The 16,769-nt window shown below is 46.8% G+C and overlaps 4 protein-coding genes across 4 annotated transcripts; all 4 read left to right on the top strand.

Annotated features, from left to right (window-relative positions):
• Positions 1–351: 351 nt before the first annotated feature.
• Positions 352–1,671, top strand: PCOAH_00014970 (Uncharacterized protein; the record flags this gene model as incomplete). Its single annotated transcript, XM_020058306.1, has 1 exon — positions 352–1,671. One exon carries the CDS (start codon positions 352–354, stop codon positions 1,669–1,671), a length of 1,320 nt encoding a protein of 439 aa, XP_019913899.1.
• Positions 1,672–2,151: 480 nt separating this feature from the next.
• On the top strand, positions 2,152–6,892 carry PCOAH_00014960 (Uncharacterized protein; the record flags this gene model as incomplete). The annotated part of the gene is made up of 4 exons (XM_020058305.1): positions 2,152–2,223; positions 2,347–2,523; positions 2,607–2,768; positions 2,864–6,892. The coding sequence occupies 4 exons, from the start codon at positions 2,152–2,154 to the stop codon at positions 6,890–6,892; spliced, it is 4,440 nt and encodes a 1,479-aa protein (XP_019913699.1).
• Positions 6,893–7,683: 791 nt separating this feature from the next.
• On the top strand, positions 7,684–11,626 carry PCOAH_00014950 (ATPase; the record flags this gene model as incomplete). The annotated part of the gene is made up of 3 exons (XM_020058304.1): positions 7,684–10,884; positions 11,047–11,242; positions 11,550–11,626. The coding sequence occupies 3 exons, from the start codon at positions 7,684–7,686 to the stop codon at positions 11,624–11,626; spliced, it is 3,474 nt and encodes a 1,157-aa protein (XP_019913732.1).
• Positions 11,627–12,066: 440 nt separating this feature from the next.
• PCOAH_00014940 (Pyruvate dehydrogenase E2 component (Dihydrolipoamide acetyltransferase)) lies at positions 12,067–15,076 on the top strand (the record flags this gene model as incomplete). Its single annotated transcript, XM_020058303.1, has 11 exons — positions 12,067–12,309; positions 12,414–12,480; positions 12,626–13,009; positions 13,145–13,224; positions 13,304–13,335; positions 13,422–13,517; positions 13,650–13,730; positions 13,815–13,869; positions 13,995–14,083; positions 14,185–14,623; positions 14,765–15,076. The coding sequence occupies 11 exons, from the start codon at positions 12,067–12,069 to the stop codon at positions 15,074–15,076; spliced, it is 1,878 nt and encodes a 625-aa protein (XP_019913803.1).
• Positions 15,077–16,769: the final 1,693 nt, after the last annotated feature.

Here is a 16,769-nt window from a genome sequence, read left to right as displayed (position 1 = left end):
GGGAGAAACGCCTCAGTGTTGGGAGTGCCAAGGGGGGGGACTCAAGTGAGTAAATTAACAGATGGGAAGACTGCCGGTTGAACGAACGGCTGTGCAAACTGCTTCCACCATGAAGGCTTGAAAAAAAAAAAAAAGTTTTTTTTTTTTCTGAACAGGTCAGGCGATTTTTGCAAAATTATACCCACCTGAAGGGGCGACAACTCTTTTTTCACCTGAACAAAAAAAAAAAAAAATGGCTATATAAATCATGGCGAGAGGAGAACAAACAGACGGCGCCTTCCACCTATTCGTTTTGCCCACATAGAGGTATTCTTCCCTTTTTTTTTTCTATACCTCCCCCTCCCACTGAGCATGTTCGTGAGGAGGTTCCCAACCTGTGCGCCGCTCTCCTTCGCGAGGAGGTACATTGGGAACCATAACAAAATTTTTGACAAGCTCAAAGAAAGAGGGGGGCCTCTGGACGGGGAAACAAGTGAACACGTGTGCAACGAAAACAGCAATGACGACCGAGTGGAAATAATTAACATTGATGAGAGGATCCTCCGGAATGATAACATCCCCTGGGGGGAGGTGAAACAAACAGGGGAAGAAAACAAAGACGATCAAAACAGAGAAGATGAATTCTACAAAAACATGAGGTACTTTAAGAATGTCGATGTGAGAAGCTTCATCCAGGAGACGATTGACTATTACACACTTAAGCAGCTCGGAGGGGATGAGTGGACAGCGAAGGAAGGACAGCACGAAGGGTCGAATGAGAAGGGGGGACTCCAAATGGAAAGGGGGGAAGCAGCAGCAGGAGAGCAACGAGTGGGCTATAACGCAGAGCAAGCATATAGACCAACCACCTTCGAGGAGAAACCAAAACGCGATCATCACGCAGGGGAAAAAAACTACCAAGGGTTAACCCCTGCACAAAGATTTTATGAAGAGAACAAGGAGAAGCTTATAATGGAAAGTATGAAGCAGTACAACGAACGGAGGATAAAACTGGATGGGGGGAGTAACCCTCACCTTGGGGGACAGACAACCCAGGGGGAGGAAGCTGAAGAAGACTATTACCACACCCAGGTGACGGACCCCATTGTCAGGCAGAGGGAGAACTACCTGTTCGACTACGAAGATGATGAAGGGGAAACAAACGGTGATGAAGGCAGCAACGAAGCAGACGACAGTGTCGAACTGGAGAAGGGGGTCATGCCCACCATCGAGCAGATCGTCTTCATCCTAAAGCATGAGAAGGTAAAAAACATTAAAGTAATAGACTTGGATAAATGCGGACGGAGAGACATCGGGATGTTCCTAATTCTTTGCACAGGAGAAACACCCAAACATAATAAACGAGTGGGTAAATTAATCAGTAGAATTTTTGTAGACCTAGAGATACCCTACATTTCGAAGGTAGCCTACTGTTACTGCAATAAGTTTGATGACTGGATCATTGCCCACTGTGGTCCCCTCAAAGTGCATGTAGTTACGAAGGAGTTACGAGATCTTTACGACCTGGAAAGTCTCTTCCTTTACCCCCATGAGCATTTCGACAGTGGGAATTTCCCTGCCTTCTTCGACTACACGCCAGGCATTCCGCCCCCCTACATCGTCCGCAGTAACTCCTCCCTGGACGCCTATCCGAATGATGAGCTTTACCGCAAGTTCCTTACGGATACGTGAGGCGTAGGGGAGGCAAAAAATAAACCACGCAATGAAACATACCATGCAATGAAGAAATACCAGCCAATGAAGAAATGCCAGGCAATGAAGAAATATCAAGCAGAGCCCCTCCCTGGGGAACGCCACGATATCAACTACTTAACCGAACGGAGGTGTCTCCCCAATTGGACCTATCTTCACGCATCTGCGAAATTGCGGCCCCCACGATGTGCACACGGGAAGAAGAAAAACGCGAGTATTTATCAATGCGCAGGAAAAAAACTCTCCCCTAAGAATGATCGTTTAAAGAAGGAGAAAAAGAAAGACGTCACATCGGAGATACACAGAGCAGCACTGCTGAAATGAAACACACCATGGGGGGACGAGCCGAGTGAGGGAGGACACCTTGACTGACCAACCAGTGTGGGACCCTTTTTTTTTTTTTTTTTTTTTTTTGGATACACCTTCGTAGCCCCCCCTCCCGTGGACCTCCTCTCCACCATGGAGGAGAAAAAAAGACGAACGAAAGGAATCGTAACCGCGGAGGAGATGAAGGCGACGAGGGAGGATCGGGTAACTAAAAGGGGGGAAAGGCAACAACAAAAATTAGGCAAAAAGAACGACTGAATGGGGGGAAGGAATCCCTTTGATACCGCTGCTCAACCCTGCCCTTGTTTCTTTCCCGTTCGACGGCAGGTGCTGCGAAAGTTCGAGGACGTGAAGAATAAGTGGGACAAACAGAGACAGCTGATAAAGGAACGGACGAAGAAGAAGGGGGAAACCCTGGCCGACCAGGGGGAGAAGTACCGGGAGAGAAACGAAGTAATGAGAAGGAAAAGGGGTGACATCTCTCCCGAAGATATGGCCATAGGAGTATAGATCGTTGCATACAAGTCACCCCCCAAAAAGGGCACACGTCTATCAGTTACCTAACTCTTTTTTTTCACCCTCCCCAGTTGAACACCCTCATTGAACACCTCAACAAAGAGGAGAAAAAAAAAGTGAACTGGACAGAGAACCTACGGGCCGAAAGCGGAAGCATCAGATTTAAAGAGGCAGTGAAAAAGGTCAATCTTGAAGGGGGCCTTTGCAAAGGGAATAGGGAAATATTCGAGAAGGTGTTCGAAGGGGGGGCAATTCAACATACATACCCGACGGGGGGGATCTCCCCGCCGGTGGAAAACCAAACGAGGGAGAGAACCCCGCAGTCAAGGAAGGGGACGATCGCTACGTCACGAACAGAGACGCCAAGAAGAAACTCTACGAGGGGCAAATAATCAACAAGATTAAAAGCAACCTGGAGTTCGTTTTGAAAAATTTTGCCATTCCGTTGGACAGTGCCTTCGTCGTGCAGGGGAGGAAGGTCGACTTGGCGGAGGCAGCAACTGTGGATGAGGTGGGAAATGCGAATGAGGAGGCACTCCCCACTGCATGCAACATAGAGGACACCACCCATGACCGTAAGGTGGACACCCCCTCGAATGAACAACCCCTGCGAACGAGCAAACAAGTCATACGAATTGAAAACCGAGGAAGGAAAGTCATCCCCAACTCGATTGAGCTGCACAACACATCGTCCAGCATAGTTGTCTTTACCATTTCGTATAAAAAAAAACTTAAACTGGAAAATGAAGTATTAAGACAGAAGGATTATCTCTTCTTCGATGAGCACAAGAACTACACTCTGGTCATTTCTCCCAATGCAGGTTACCTAAAACCGGGGGAGAAAAAGACAATAAGTTTGACTTTTTTTTTTCACTACTTTGTGAATACCTTCGGTACACTAACCATTAGGTACTTGTGTAACGAGCAGGTTTTCCAGAGAGACGTTTCGGTGCAGGTGGATTCTTTTCACGACATTGGCGGGACCGTGTTCTGGGGGGATTCCTCATCGGGAGGTTGTTCCCCTTCTGCCAACCTTGCACAGACGAAAAACGGACATGGAGGGGCACCCCTAAAGAATCCCCTTAAAACCTTCTTTTTTTACACCAAAGGAAGAGTCTTCTCATCAGCTAACCATTTTTGTAACCATGAGAAGGAGCTAACACTTGAGATGATCCACCCTGTGAAGGACGATCATGTGAAAGTTTCACCCCCCTCAGGAGAATTCACCTCAGAAGGAAGTTTACCCAACGGGGGGGATAAAATAGACGAACATCACACGACCAGTTCTCTATATAGGAATGCCTCCGTCAAGAAAAATCTGAGTGAATCATTCCACGAAGCAGTTAAACAGTACGTAGTAACTTTGGTAAAGTCTTACGTTAGTGTGCACGGGGGGGATGAAGGACAGGGGATCCCTTTGAGTACACAGAACAAGGTTCCCACGCGAGCACATGAGAATGAACACCACTCCAGTCATACGTCTAAACGGGGGAAGGAACCTTTAAGAGGAGTGAAGGGAGGAGAGTCGCCTCCAAGTATAGATGAACAAAATATAGCATTCGCAAAGGACACCTTTTTTAAACACCTTCTGAGAAGCTTCCCCAATGCATTGAATAAAAGTTACTTGGCTACTCTCCTACACATGGCTCTCGAGCAAGCTCTACTAACCAGGTCTCACTCCCTCTACCTGCGTCGCTATTTCGACATCCTTCAGTTTGTGCGGATCACTATGCTGAGGGAGAAGACATGGGATGACCTCCCACCAGAGGGAGAAACTATTTTTGTCCAAACGAATGCACACCTGCTTAGTTACATAGTTGGGTTTGTTCACGACCTGTACAGATCGAACAGAGAGAATCACCAAGTGAATCATATAAAGGAAGTTTTTTTTTATTTTCTCTCCTCTGCCTTTCTGTGCATCCGTCGGGGTGTTAGAAATGTGATCCTCTTTGTGGATGCCAACAAGGGGGGAAGTATTACCATGGGGGAGGACTTCTTCCATGCGGTGTTCCACTCGTTTATGTTTTCCTACGTGAGGGCGTTTCTCTCTGCCCAGGGAAAGACACACTACGCGTTGCATTTTGTCAGGGGGGAGTCAGACGTCTCCCAAGTATGTGAAGCCATTCTCTCTCAGCGGGGCCATGTCAAGGAGGATGGTGGTGACGACGTGCCTACTCAAGTTGCTTGTGACGATGCCATCTGCAAAGTGGACGGCACGGATGGAGAAACCCCCCCAGAGGATGACTTTTTCAAAAATTTTAAAGCAGATGAGGATTACGCGAATTGTTTTTCTGGCGAAAGTGGGGGGGATAAATCACCCCACGGAGGGGGGGATAATAAAAAGGGGAACATTGTTTTTGTCGAGGACAGGGAGGTGTTTGCTCGGGCGGTGTATGAGTGGCACTACGGTAGGTTAGTGGGCAAGGTGGAGAGTCGGTTGGCAAGTGCACAGGTGGGTCAGGCGGATCATCCGTCTGCAGTTCTTCCCACCAATGGTTTACCGACTGATGATGCACCCACCACTGGTGATCCGATCACACTGATGAAGAAAAAAACTGCGACGGGGAAAATGAAGAAGAAAAAAAATGCCAAGGGGGGGAAAGGTACAGTACGTGAAGGAAGTAGTATACCCCATAGAGGACGATCCACCGCGGAGGGAACAATGAGCCAAAATGATGATCCTACTGATGAGCCAACGGGAAGCAAAGAACACCCCTGCACGAACCACCACCTGGAGAAGCTCTTCGACATTTTAGGCGTCTCAACCTACATTATAGATGACCATATCGAAGCAGAGAGGAAAAAGTGCATGCACGTGCCGGAGGGTATACAAGTGCAGGTAGGGATGGTGGCCACCAAAATGGTTAACATCCTCCCCTTCGTGTTCAATGTCATATCTGTCAAGCAGCTGGATAAACTTTACCGACAAGAAAGACACGCCAATTATTTTTTGTATGATTATTTTGTGTTGAGGAACCGAGATCGCCTCTTAGAGGCAATGCGGAAGATAGTGCACTACGTGGATGAACAGGGTGACATTTCCGACAAGAATAACTTGTTTGGGAAAATTCCGCTCCCATGTGACTATGACGTGGGTCCATTCGAACAGGGGAAGAATTCAACTACCATGCAACAGGAAGACACACTCATTGGGGAAGAAAATCACACCCCACCCAGGGAGGTAACCCCGAAGTACCTATGGATCATTTCACCGAATATAAAAAACGACCTGTTGGATATGTCCAACTTGAGCGACATGATAGAATGGCTGAAGCTGCTGAACTTGGCCATTTGTATGAAGGTGTCTGATGTGTACATATGTGGGCAGTTGTTTTTTTTGTTTCTCTTTTTCATGTGTGATTCGGGTTCCTTGCCTGGCCGGTGGTGCCAAGGGGGTGGGAAACGTAACAACCAGGCTTACCTTCGCATAGATGTGGACAATCCTACCAGGAGGTGTCCCTCTGCTGGAGAGACACACGAAGTGAACCATGACCCTTCCCACGTTAAACTGGACTTTTTCGACGTGAAGCACTTCCCAGAACCCCTCCTCCTCCTGCTCAAAGTCAACCTATTTAACATTCTACAGCTGTGTGATTGGTACCAGATTAGGTTGCACTTCCCGCACGACATGATCCTACACCTGAGTGAGTCCCTCCGGAGAAGCACCTCGACAAGCCCCCTCCCCTCCCTGTACTGCCGCTTCCCCTACAAAAATTACAACCAAATGATACAGGCCAGTAGGAGGAAGTTCCTTCGCACGTATGGACACCGACTGGCCAATCTGGGCAGCTTCACGAGGGAAATACTAAAGAGGGGGGAGTCTCCCCAGGGAAAGTCCAACTGGGAGGAGAAACCATTCGTGAGAGACGACGAAGAAGTAGTGGCCATTCCTGTGGATCCTCCTCCTCCAACAGAACAAACCGCTTCATCCCCCCAACGACGAGTCCGAGTCTGCTCACAGGACGTTGGACGCCGCACGTTGAATAACATTGTTGGGGAATTGCGGGGGGCAGATAAAGTACTGTGGTTGTGTGGGGCTTTCGAGAGGGACCCAAAAGAACAAGGCTCCTACAACAGCGTGCAACTGCTCTACTGCATCGCGGCTGCCCAGAGGGAGGAGCACAAACTAAGCGAAGGGGACCAGCCAAAGGGAGACGCGCCCCAGTTCAGTCCCCCTGACCAACGCGACGTCATGCACGTGAACAACCTCATCGTGTTGAATGAGGACGTCTACGCCCTGTACCACCGCCAGCCACGAAAGGACGCTAACATCCCCTTTCTGTTCCCCAGCCACAGGGTGCTGGTGCACCTCTTCGACCGGACCTTCCCCCAGTCCGGGTTCTTCTCTCCGTTCTAGCCTTAAGGGGGGTGGCACAGAAAAGTGGAATGGATCATTTGATCATTTATATGTGGCTGCCCGATTTGCCATGCATATGCCCAAGGCGCACCCCTCAGAGCGCGCGGGAGCTAGCCAAAAAGTTGGCACTTTAGAGAATCTTCCATCCTCAAACAGGTGATATGTTGCTCTGCGGATGCGAACCGCTTGGAGGGGATGTAGCTCGTATTGAGCACCAATCATTCGGGAAAAAAAAAAATAAAAAAAAAGATAAAAAAGAAAAAAAAATAATTGCAATAGTATACCTACACGCGATCATGCTGCTCCGACTGGGGCGGAACGAACTTGCCAACATTTGTATTTTTTTTTTTTTTTTTTTTTTTTAAGTTGGTACTCTACCGATGAGATGTCATTTTATTTTCCGCTTTTAATGACTGGCATCTTTTTTCGTTTTTTCTCCCTTTTATAATTTTTTTTTTTTTTTTTCTACAAGATTAATTCCCATTTGACGTGTTAATTATTTCTTCCCTGCGTCGGTTTGGTTTGCTTTTCAGACCAGTTGGAGATGGTTTTCCCATTGGGCATTTGCCCCACCCGTTGATAGTGTGGCCAACGGTGAGTGAAGCTTCTTCCCCTTGGTGAGGCCCCTCTCATACATGCTGCACTGCTGGGCGATTCTTTAGTAATTGTCGATCCTCCCGTGGGCAAGTCATCGTTAGCAAAGTTGACCTACCCACGTTAGTGGCATATACCTGCCGCTATTTTTTAACCACGCTGAGCAGTCACCACCACCACACTGTTGTTCCTGCCCGATGAAGAAAAAGGTGGACGGACGGATTAAGACCCTGGTGGAGAACAACGTGGCGCTGGGGCAGCGCAGCATGTTCCTGGTAATAGGGGACCAGGGGAAAAACGTAGTGGTAAATTTTTACTTCCTGCTGAATCGGCTAGCCAGCAGGACGCACAACATCCTTTGGTGTTACAAGAAAAAGCTCGACTTCTCTACAAGTAAAAAAAAACGATTCAGGGAAATGAAGAAGAAAATAAAAAAAGGAACCTTCGACACAACCATAGATAGTAACTTCGATGCGTTTTTAAAAAGTGCTAACATTAGGTTCTGCTTCTACAATGAGACAAAGAAGGTTCTCGGGAAGACGTACTCCATGTGCGTACTTCAGGACTTCTCCTACATAACACCAAACATTCTGTGTAGGTGTATAGAGACAGTAATCGGTGGGGGAATCATTCTCTTCCTTTTAAATAAGCTAGACGACGTGAAGAACATATACAACCTAACCTTGAATTGCCACAAGAAGTACACCCAGAGTGGCATCTCTAGTGTTTACAACAATTATATAACGAGGTTTTTTCTCTCCTTGAATCAGTGTTCCAATGCAATGTTTATTGACGATGAGATGAACATACTACCGTTGAATGATAACCACTTACATGTGAAGAAGCTCATCGTAGGAGAGTCACAAGGGGACGCATCTCTTAGTGGTTCTCGTGCGGCTACCTTAGGAGGGCACCTCTGTCCGGATAAAGAGGAACTGAGGGAGAGGTTGGCTCAGCTGGAAGCCATTTGTGAGGAAAACGAGAAAAGGGCGGAAGAGCGGCGTCGCTTCTTGTACTCCGCAAGGGTTTTCGCAGGGGGGGAAGAAGAACAGCAAATCGGCAAAAAAGGTGGCAACGAAATCAGAAACGCCGGGACGGACGCGGCAGATGAACAGGCCACCCCGTACTCCTTCCTGAATAGACCCATAATGAACCTCCTGCGGATCTGCCTCACCATCGACCAGCTGGAGGTCCTGCTCAATATGTGTAAAATTCTGCGCAATGATGAAGAGAAGAAGAGGCAGCTAAAGGAGGTGCTTATCAGCCTGCTGGCCAACCGAGGGAGGGGAAAGTCAGCCACGTTAGGATTATTAATCGCCCTAAGTATCTACTTCAACTACACCAACGTGATTCTCTGCTCCGGCAACAACGATGGCATGCAGACCATTTATGAGTTTATAGAGAAGGGGCTTCACCTCCTGGGGTACAAGGAATTCACTCACTACGAGAGGATACACAACCTGGGAAGGTTAAAAGAAATCATAGTTTTTAAGGATATCCATAACCTAAGTAATGTTAAGCAGAGGATTCGCTACTTTGACATACTGGAGGAGGACATGGTGAACTCAGAACTCATGATCGTAGATGAGGCTGCCTGTATTCCCATCGACATTTTAAGAGGAAAAATAAAAGGTGAGATCACCATCCTGTCGACCACCCTTAATGGTTACGAAGGGACAGGAAAAACCTTCATTTTTAAGCTACTCAAACAGCTAAAAAAGAAATTTATAACCCAGTTGAGTTATGACGATTTCAAACAGATGAAAAGACTCTACTTTGAAAGAGCATTCGTGGATGTCTCCTTGGACACACCTATAAGGTACAGTTACAACGACCAGGTAGAGGCTTGGCTAAATAACTTCCTCTGCCTCAACTGTAATGAGCCATTCAAACTGAAGAACTCCCTCTGCTCTCCAACCAACTGCCAACTCTACTTTGTTAACAAAAGCATATTCAAACGTTTTACCAAAACGAGTGAAAATTTCCTCAGAAAAATTATGACTCTTTTTGTTACCTCCCATTATAAGAATACACCAAACGATTTGATCATGATTCTGGACTCCCAGCAGCATCATTTGTTTGTCCTCCTGAGTGGCAACGTGGACTGCAACAGTCTGTCCGCTGAGGCTGTAGACGAGCTGGACATTTACGGCGTGCTGCATTGCGCCATCGACGGGATTGTTCACCCTGGTGTGGGTAAACGCCTGATCAAGCTGGAGGATCTCACCAAAGGTGGGGAGAACCACAACGAAATGAACGGAGAGAGGAACGGCGAGGTGAATGGTCACCACAGCGGAAATGACGATTGCAAAAATGGACAAGCAGGAACCCCCCCTGCGGAGAAGCATTCCATGCCCAAAGAATTCGAAGGCAACCTGATGCCCTACCTAGTCACCGAGCACTTCGATTACTACTTCTACAGCTACATAGGAATAAGGGTGGTCCGTATATCCGTCCACCCGTCCATACAGAACTTGAATTACGGCTCGCAGTTCCTGAACAAACTCTTCGACTACTACAGTTTGTATAATGGAAAGGGTCGAGAGGGTGGAGCACCCTACAGGGAGAATGTCATTCTTTACCGCTGCAGTGGTGAAGAAGGTAACGGGACGGATGGGCGAATCTTCTTCGACAAGCAGCTGAGCCACGTCGACTACGTGGGCACGTGCTTCGGACTGACTAAAGGGCTACTCATCTTCTGGCAGAAAAATAGCTTCATCCCCGTTTACCTCAAACAACAGAGGAATGAAATAACAGGAGAGTTCAGTCTGCTCATGTTAAGACATTTAAATGAAAACCTCAAGAAGGTATTCACCAACTTCTATTTGGACTTTGTGCGTAGCTTCTGCAGCCTGTTGCCCTACTCCTTCAGAAAGCTGGAATCATTTGTTGTGTTCAACCTACTACATAACAACCCAATCATATTGGCGAATCCAACGCGGGATGAGCTTCTCCTCCCCAGGGGGAAGTCAAACGGAGAGGAAAAAGTAGAAGTGGAAAAAAAAGCAGAAAATGAAGTAGTAGTAGAAGAGGAGAAGGAGTTGTTCACCCTACAGGACGAAGACGGGGACCACTACGCCTGCTTCTATGACGACGAGCTACTCAGCCAAGAAAACCTCTTCTACTTCTTCCACCCCAATGACATATGTCGACTGAAGCGGTTCGTCATGGAGTCCAAGCCCTTTGCAGACGTTCTCTACCTCATGCAGACCGTTGCTAATTTAATTCTCTTCCGGAAGGTACCCATCCAGTTGACCTTCCTCGAGTATACCATCCTCTACGCTGTGTCCCTCCAGAAGAAAAGCTGCCAAGACATTTCAGACGAGATCAGCATCCACGTGAACCAGACCATGGCCCTCCTGCGGAAGGTCCTCCACCGCTTCTACACCTACCTCAAGGTGAGCCAAATCAACTGCGCCGAACAACCATTAGCCGAACTTACACACAATGATTGACCACGCTATATGCGTTGGTGGCCACGCGTTTGTGTGCATCCCCCCCGACGAACCAATCACGCATTCATTCTATTTGCCCGTTTCCTTCTTACCTCCCCTTCACAGGATCTCATGCAAAAGGACATAGAAAAAAAAGTGGAGGCGCAGTTCAGCCAGAAGCTCCACAAAAAGAAGAAGCGATCCCGCCAGGTGGAACTCCCCTCGGAGGAATACATCGACGAGCTCAACAGGAACACCCGTGTGGTAAAGAAGAAAAGCAAGAAGGAGAAGAGAGCCCTCCTGCGCGAGTTTAACCTATCAGGTGAGCAATTGAAGAAATCGCGGCGTGGCGACGTTGCCAAGGGGTGAAACATATTGCATCGTTCGTATGGATGACTGTTCACGCATGCGCTGTTCTTACACCTGTTACACAGTGAGAAGGAAGCTTATATCGAATGTTTCAGCAGTTCGTTTCGCCTTCTTCACCATGTTTTTTTTTTTTTCTTTTTTTTTTTTTCTTCCTCCCCGTTCTTCACCGCGCTATTCTGTGTCGCCCCGATCTGCGCCATGCAACGCAACCGTTACGTATCCACACTTACACTTGCCTGCCCATTTCGACCCCCTCTCAGGAACCGTGAAAAGGAAACAAATCAACGTCAAGACAAACGACGACGCTGATCCCCCCAAGGACAAAGTCTCTAGCTGACGTTACGAGGATTAACCCACTCGTCCGCTTCTTTTCCATAAAAAAAATATTTTTTTTTTTTTTTTTTTTTTTTTTTTCAACCATTCGTTCTTTCTCCCCAACCCCATCATGTGTACACTATTCTCCCTGTGCCCACCCCATGACTTTCATTTTATTTCCTCCCTGTGGTTCACCTTTGTGTAGTGTACCCTCTACATGCTGACTGTATTTGCCAACCAAACAACTCCCCTAAAAAATTACTTCACTTGTTTTTACTTATCAAAGGGCGTTTCTCCATCGTTCCTTCCCTGACGACGTCACTGACCACCGCTTGGAAGGGTTCGAACATACGAACCATCGCTCTACCTGCTTGGTTGTTCCGCGGAAATTGTACCACCTTTTTTGGACGAATCTGTTGCCACGTCGTTGCAACCTAACTGCCGGAAGAAGCCACACGCACGATGTTGCTACACTGGTTCCCCTTCCTTCTCTACCTGCGCATCTCCACTTGCATTTCTCTGCCCAACAAACATGGCTTCATAAATACCCTGAACCATACCAGGGAAACTCTCCCTCACAACAAAATGAAAAACAGAAGAGGGGTTATCTTCTCTCAGATTGAAATAAAAATGCCTGCCCTGTCAAGTACCATGACGTCTGGAAAAATAGTCAAGTGGAACAAAGACATTGGAGAGTACATCAATGTATGTGTAGAGGAGGGGTGAAATATTCCCGCCTATATATAGAGGCTTCCCCTTATTTTTTGGGGGCCACCCAAATGGACTACTACCCCCCTTCCAACCTTCAGCTCGGCGACATCATTATGACGGTAGAAAGTGACAAAGCGGATATGGACGTGGAGGCCTTCGACGAGGGTATACCCTAAGGAGTGATCAGCTAAGCTGCCCAAAAAAATGAAAAAATGAACCCCTATGTGCATGATCATTTGGGGGTGCATAGGTGTACCCCGCCCTTCCCACTTGCACCCCAATATACACATACTCAAATGACTCTGTGCAGGATTCCTCCGCGTGAAGCACATGGGAGACGGAAGTGAAGCAAAGGTCGGGGACACCCTTGGCATTCTAACCACGGAGAAAGACGAAAAAATAGAATCCCGTAGTGATGACTCCCCTGAGGAACCCACAGGGGAGAGTTCGCAAAAGGAACAGATAGACGACGTCCCGCAGGGAAACACCACAGAGACAGACTCAGCCCACGCACAGACTTCACAGCAACAAACAGGTGAGCAAAAAATATTTGTACCCTTCGTAAGTAGCAAGAGAAACAGAGCGAGGATAATTAAATGGACCCGCAAAGAAAATGATTACGTCGATAAGGACGAAATCCTTTTCCATGTGGAAGACGACAAAAGCACCATCGAAGTGGAGAGTCCCTGTTACGGTTATTAAACTTAATACATGCAACAGAGCAGCGCGTCTTCTAACGCAAAACAGTTTCTTCTCCATCGTTGTGTCAGTCCACATGACGTATAATTCTTCACACACACACACCATTCGCTATATTGGAACCTCCTAGGCATCGTTAAAAAAATATTTGTCGAAGAAGGACAGTTCGCTGATTTTGACAAACCGGTCGCCATCATCTCCCCCAGGAAGGTACGACCCGGACGGTTGGTGCGGCATGTAATGTTGGTGTTTCTCTCCTTCCGCTTAATTTCACCCCCTTTTCCCCCAGGCAGAAGACCCTCCACAGGAAGAGCAAACACCGTTAGACTAATAGGAAACTGTGTACCATGTCTGCTCTTGACTTCGCCTTCACATCATCTATGCTTCACTTCACCGCTACCCCCCAGGGACGCCCAACTCGTAAACGAAGAAAACATTTTGAGGCACTACGAGGAAACCCTCAGCGGCACCCAGGAAGGAAAACTTCTTCTGCAAAACATGAGGTAGACTTGCTCTCCGTTTTGAGTTGGGCTAGGCTAGTCCCGGTGGGGGTGACCCCCATGCGGTGCGTCCTCTTACATGCCACGATAAATGCCACTCCGGTTGCCACTCTCATGACCACCACCCTATCATAGCCCCTCCGACAAGCGAACCATGGAAGAGCGGCTCCTTCTGAACTGCGACAAGTACAACAACCTTTCTGGGGACTTCTTCAGGTGAGAATAAACGAAATCACAGTAGACACCAAAGTGTGCACCCCGGAGTGCTCATTATTTACCAACGTAATTTTACCTGTACAGTTCACGCGGCGATGATACACCTGGGAAAGACTCAACAGATCAGAAGCGGGACACGGTATGAATGGAAGGGGGGGAGAAAATAAAAAACTGCGCAGATGTTACGTGGTGTATCAGCGGGCATGACCTCGATTCAAATCCATTTAATTCTATCCACTCCTTCCACTTCCTACCCCCCTTCAGATGCCCCCCAAAGGGAGAGACGCTCCAATTGTTCTTCCCTCCGCAGCCGAGCTGATGGAACAGAACAAGCTAACCCCAGCGGATATTAAGTAAGTTCATATCGGCACACCAATCCAGTAGCGAACTTAACAAAAGCACATACACATCGACACACACACATACACAAACACATGCGCACATATGCACGCAGAGAACCCAAGATACCTGGACGTATGACATACGAAGACGTGGTTTCACACCTGGAACGCACAAGAGCAGCTACCCCCTCGAAGGAAAAAATAATTGAATTAACAAACGTCCAAAAGGCAATAAAAAACAACATGATGCGTACCCTATCCATTCCAGTGTTCCGCATAACTCATTTTATAAAAACAAACGCTCTCCAAAAACTGTATGAACAAGTTAAGGACAAAATTAGCATGACTGTCCTCCTGAGCAAGTGTGTGTCGAATGTGTTACTGAAGCATCCCATCATTTACTCAACCTTCATCGATGAGGGGGAGGGAAAAATATTATTTAACGAAGACGTTCATATAGGGAATGCCTTGGGATTGAAGAACTCCCTGTTGACGCCTGTCCTCAAGCGGGTTAACAAGACGGATATATACACCCTGGCCGGTGAATGGAAGGTTTGTGAGAAGTTCAGCTGAAAGACGCGAACTTGCGCAAAAAAAATGTATTACCTGTTCAGGCGATTTTCACAAAATAGCTCAACTTGTTCAGGCAAAAATGGCTAGTTTTTTTTTTTTTTTTTTTTTTTTTCTGCGCAGAAGCTAGTCGAGAAAGGCAAACAGGGCCTGCTGACGCCCGGCGAAATGACGGGCAGCAACTTCTACATCTCCAACCTGGGCATGTTTAACACCTACCAGTTCGACGCCACACTCCCTCCAAACGTGTCCTGCATCCTATCCGTCGGCACGAACATTGCGAACGTTGAGAATTTTGAAGACCTGAAGATCCAGCGGGGCATGATGATGACGCTCACCTGCGACCATCGCCACATTTACGGCTCGCACGCGGCTTCCTTCATGAGCGACTTGGCGGCGTTCGTCGAGCGGGACATCATGCAGGTCTTTCTGTAACGGGAGTGAGGCCGCGCAGAGGCAACGGTGACACACCCCTTTGCAACTGCAGTTTTTCCATTACACGATGTGTGTGCACTCGGGGGAGTAATATTATGATCCTTCCTTCCCTTTCGTTTTTCCTTTTTTCGACCCCCTACTTGAACAGCTGGTATGGTAACGTACCACACGGATGATGATATGCCCTCCTTTATTTTGAAATATTTGTGAAGCGGTAAAGGTCGTCACCCATGCGGTCATAAACCAAGTGGTGATAGACCAAGTGATCGTCGTATAGGTAAGCAAAAGGGGATACACCACACACACAGTTAAGGACACATTCTCCACTCCACAGCTGATCAACCCTCTACGTCCAAATTGTTGCTCAATTTAGGCAATTCAAATAATAAAAGCATTTTTAATTTTTTTTTTTTTTTTTTCTTCCCCACTGAAGCGTTTTCCAATTTTTCAACCGTTTTACCACCCCTCCCACATCAGGCAATCGTGAAAGTGAAATTTACAGCTCATTAAGAAGGGGGGACCTATCAAATGGGGTAGCGAGCAAATCTACGTGAGCATGTTGCGCGGTAAATTCCGTAATATAGGTTCGTTAATTATATTCGCGTGTGCAAGTGACCATGTACCCCCCCTTTGCATTCTTTTATTTTCCTTTCCTTCATTTGAATGTATGCACAACTGCATGAAAAAAGATACTCCAAATGGGGCGCAGAAAAAAAAAAGAAAAGAAAAAGTACTGACCTTTTCATAAAAGTATCTGTATGTATAAAGAAGAAGGAAAGATATTATTATGTTGAAGTAAAAGAAAAAAATTACAAAGATAAAAATGTTGTAGGGAAAATAAATGAACACTTCCGTACAATGCGGAAAGGGAAAAAAAAAAGAAAAGCAAAAGGGAAAAATAGGAAAAATGTAATTTTGTTCCTTACACCGTATAAACTGAGTGCTGTCATTTATGTCCTAAAAAGGGGGGAAGGACACATTCCCTTCCCCCTGGATGTTACATATTCTGGTAACCTACCATTCCGTGACTTCCATTATTTCTTCTACCCGCAGTAGGCGATCTTCTGTATGGAGCAGAACGTAGTGTGGTAGAATCTTCTGCTGTAGATTCACATATTGTTGAATTATCTGTGGAATATTCAGTGAATGTATCTTCTGCAGGCACATCAAAGTTCTGTCCAATTGTTCTCCTTTTTTTCGTGCTCCTTCCTCCAGAAGATTGGTTACCGGACCAGGAAGACCATGGTTTATACTGAATGGAAGGAAGGTGGTTTTAGGGGTTGTAGGTGGAAGCAAGTTTGTTAGGGGTGGAAGGAAGGGTCTAAGGAGGAGGAAAGAAGTGGTCTAACGAAAGAAGGAAAGGAGTGGTCTAATGAAAGAAGGAAAGGAAGAGTCTAAGGAGGGTCTAAAAGGGGAAGGGTCTAAGGAAAGGAAATACTGTTACTTATATTATTTAACTTTTAATTGTGTAGTGGTAATTATACCTTATATAGCAGAAAAGGAACAACTGTTAGTCCAAGGGTAGTAAGGGTGGACGAAATGGCTGTGGTAGTGGTAGGGGTAGTGTTGGAAAGGGTGGTCTCCAATTTGTCCTTTGCGGAAGAAATTCTCGCATTCTCTTCTTTCACGGTTTCCAGTTCAGTCGTTAATTCACATTTTTCTTCTGACATTTGCACCATATCACAATATACCC

This window comes from Plasmodium coatneyi, chromosome 6, assembly GCF_001680005.1.
Source record: "Plasmodium coatneyi strain Hackeri chromosome 6, complete sequence".
Taxonomy (NCBI): Eukaryota; Apicomplexa; class Aconoidasida; order Haemosporida; family Plasmodiidae; genus Plasmodium; species Plasmodium coatneyi.
The sequence above is the reverse complement of the archived record's forward strand: the minus strand, read 5'-3'. Positions and strand labels throughout refer to the sequence as shown.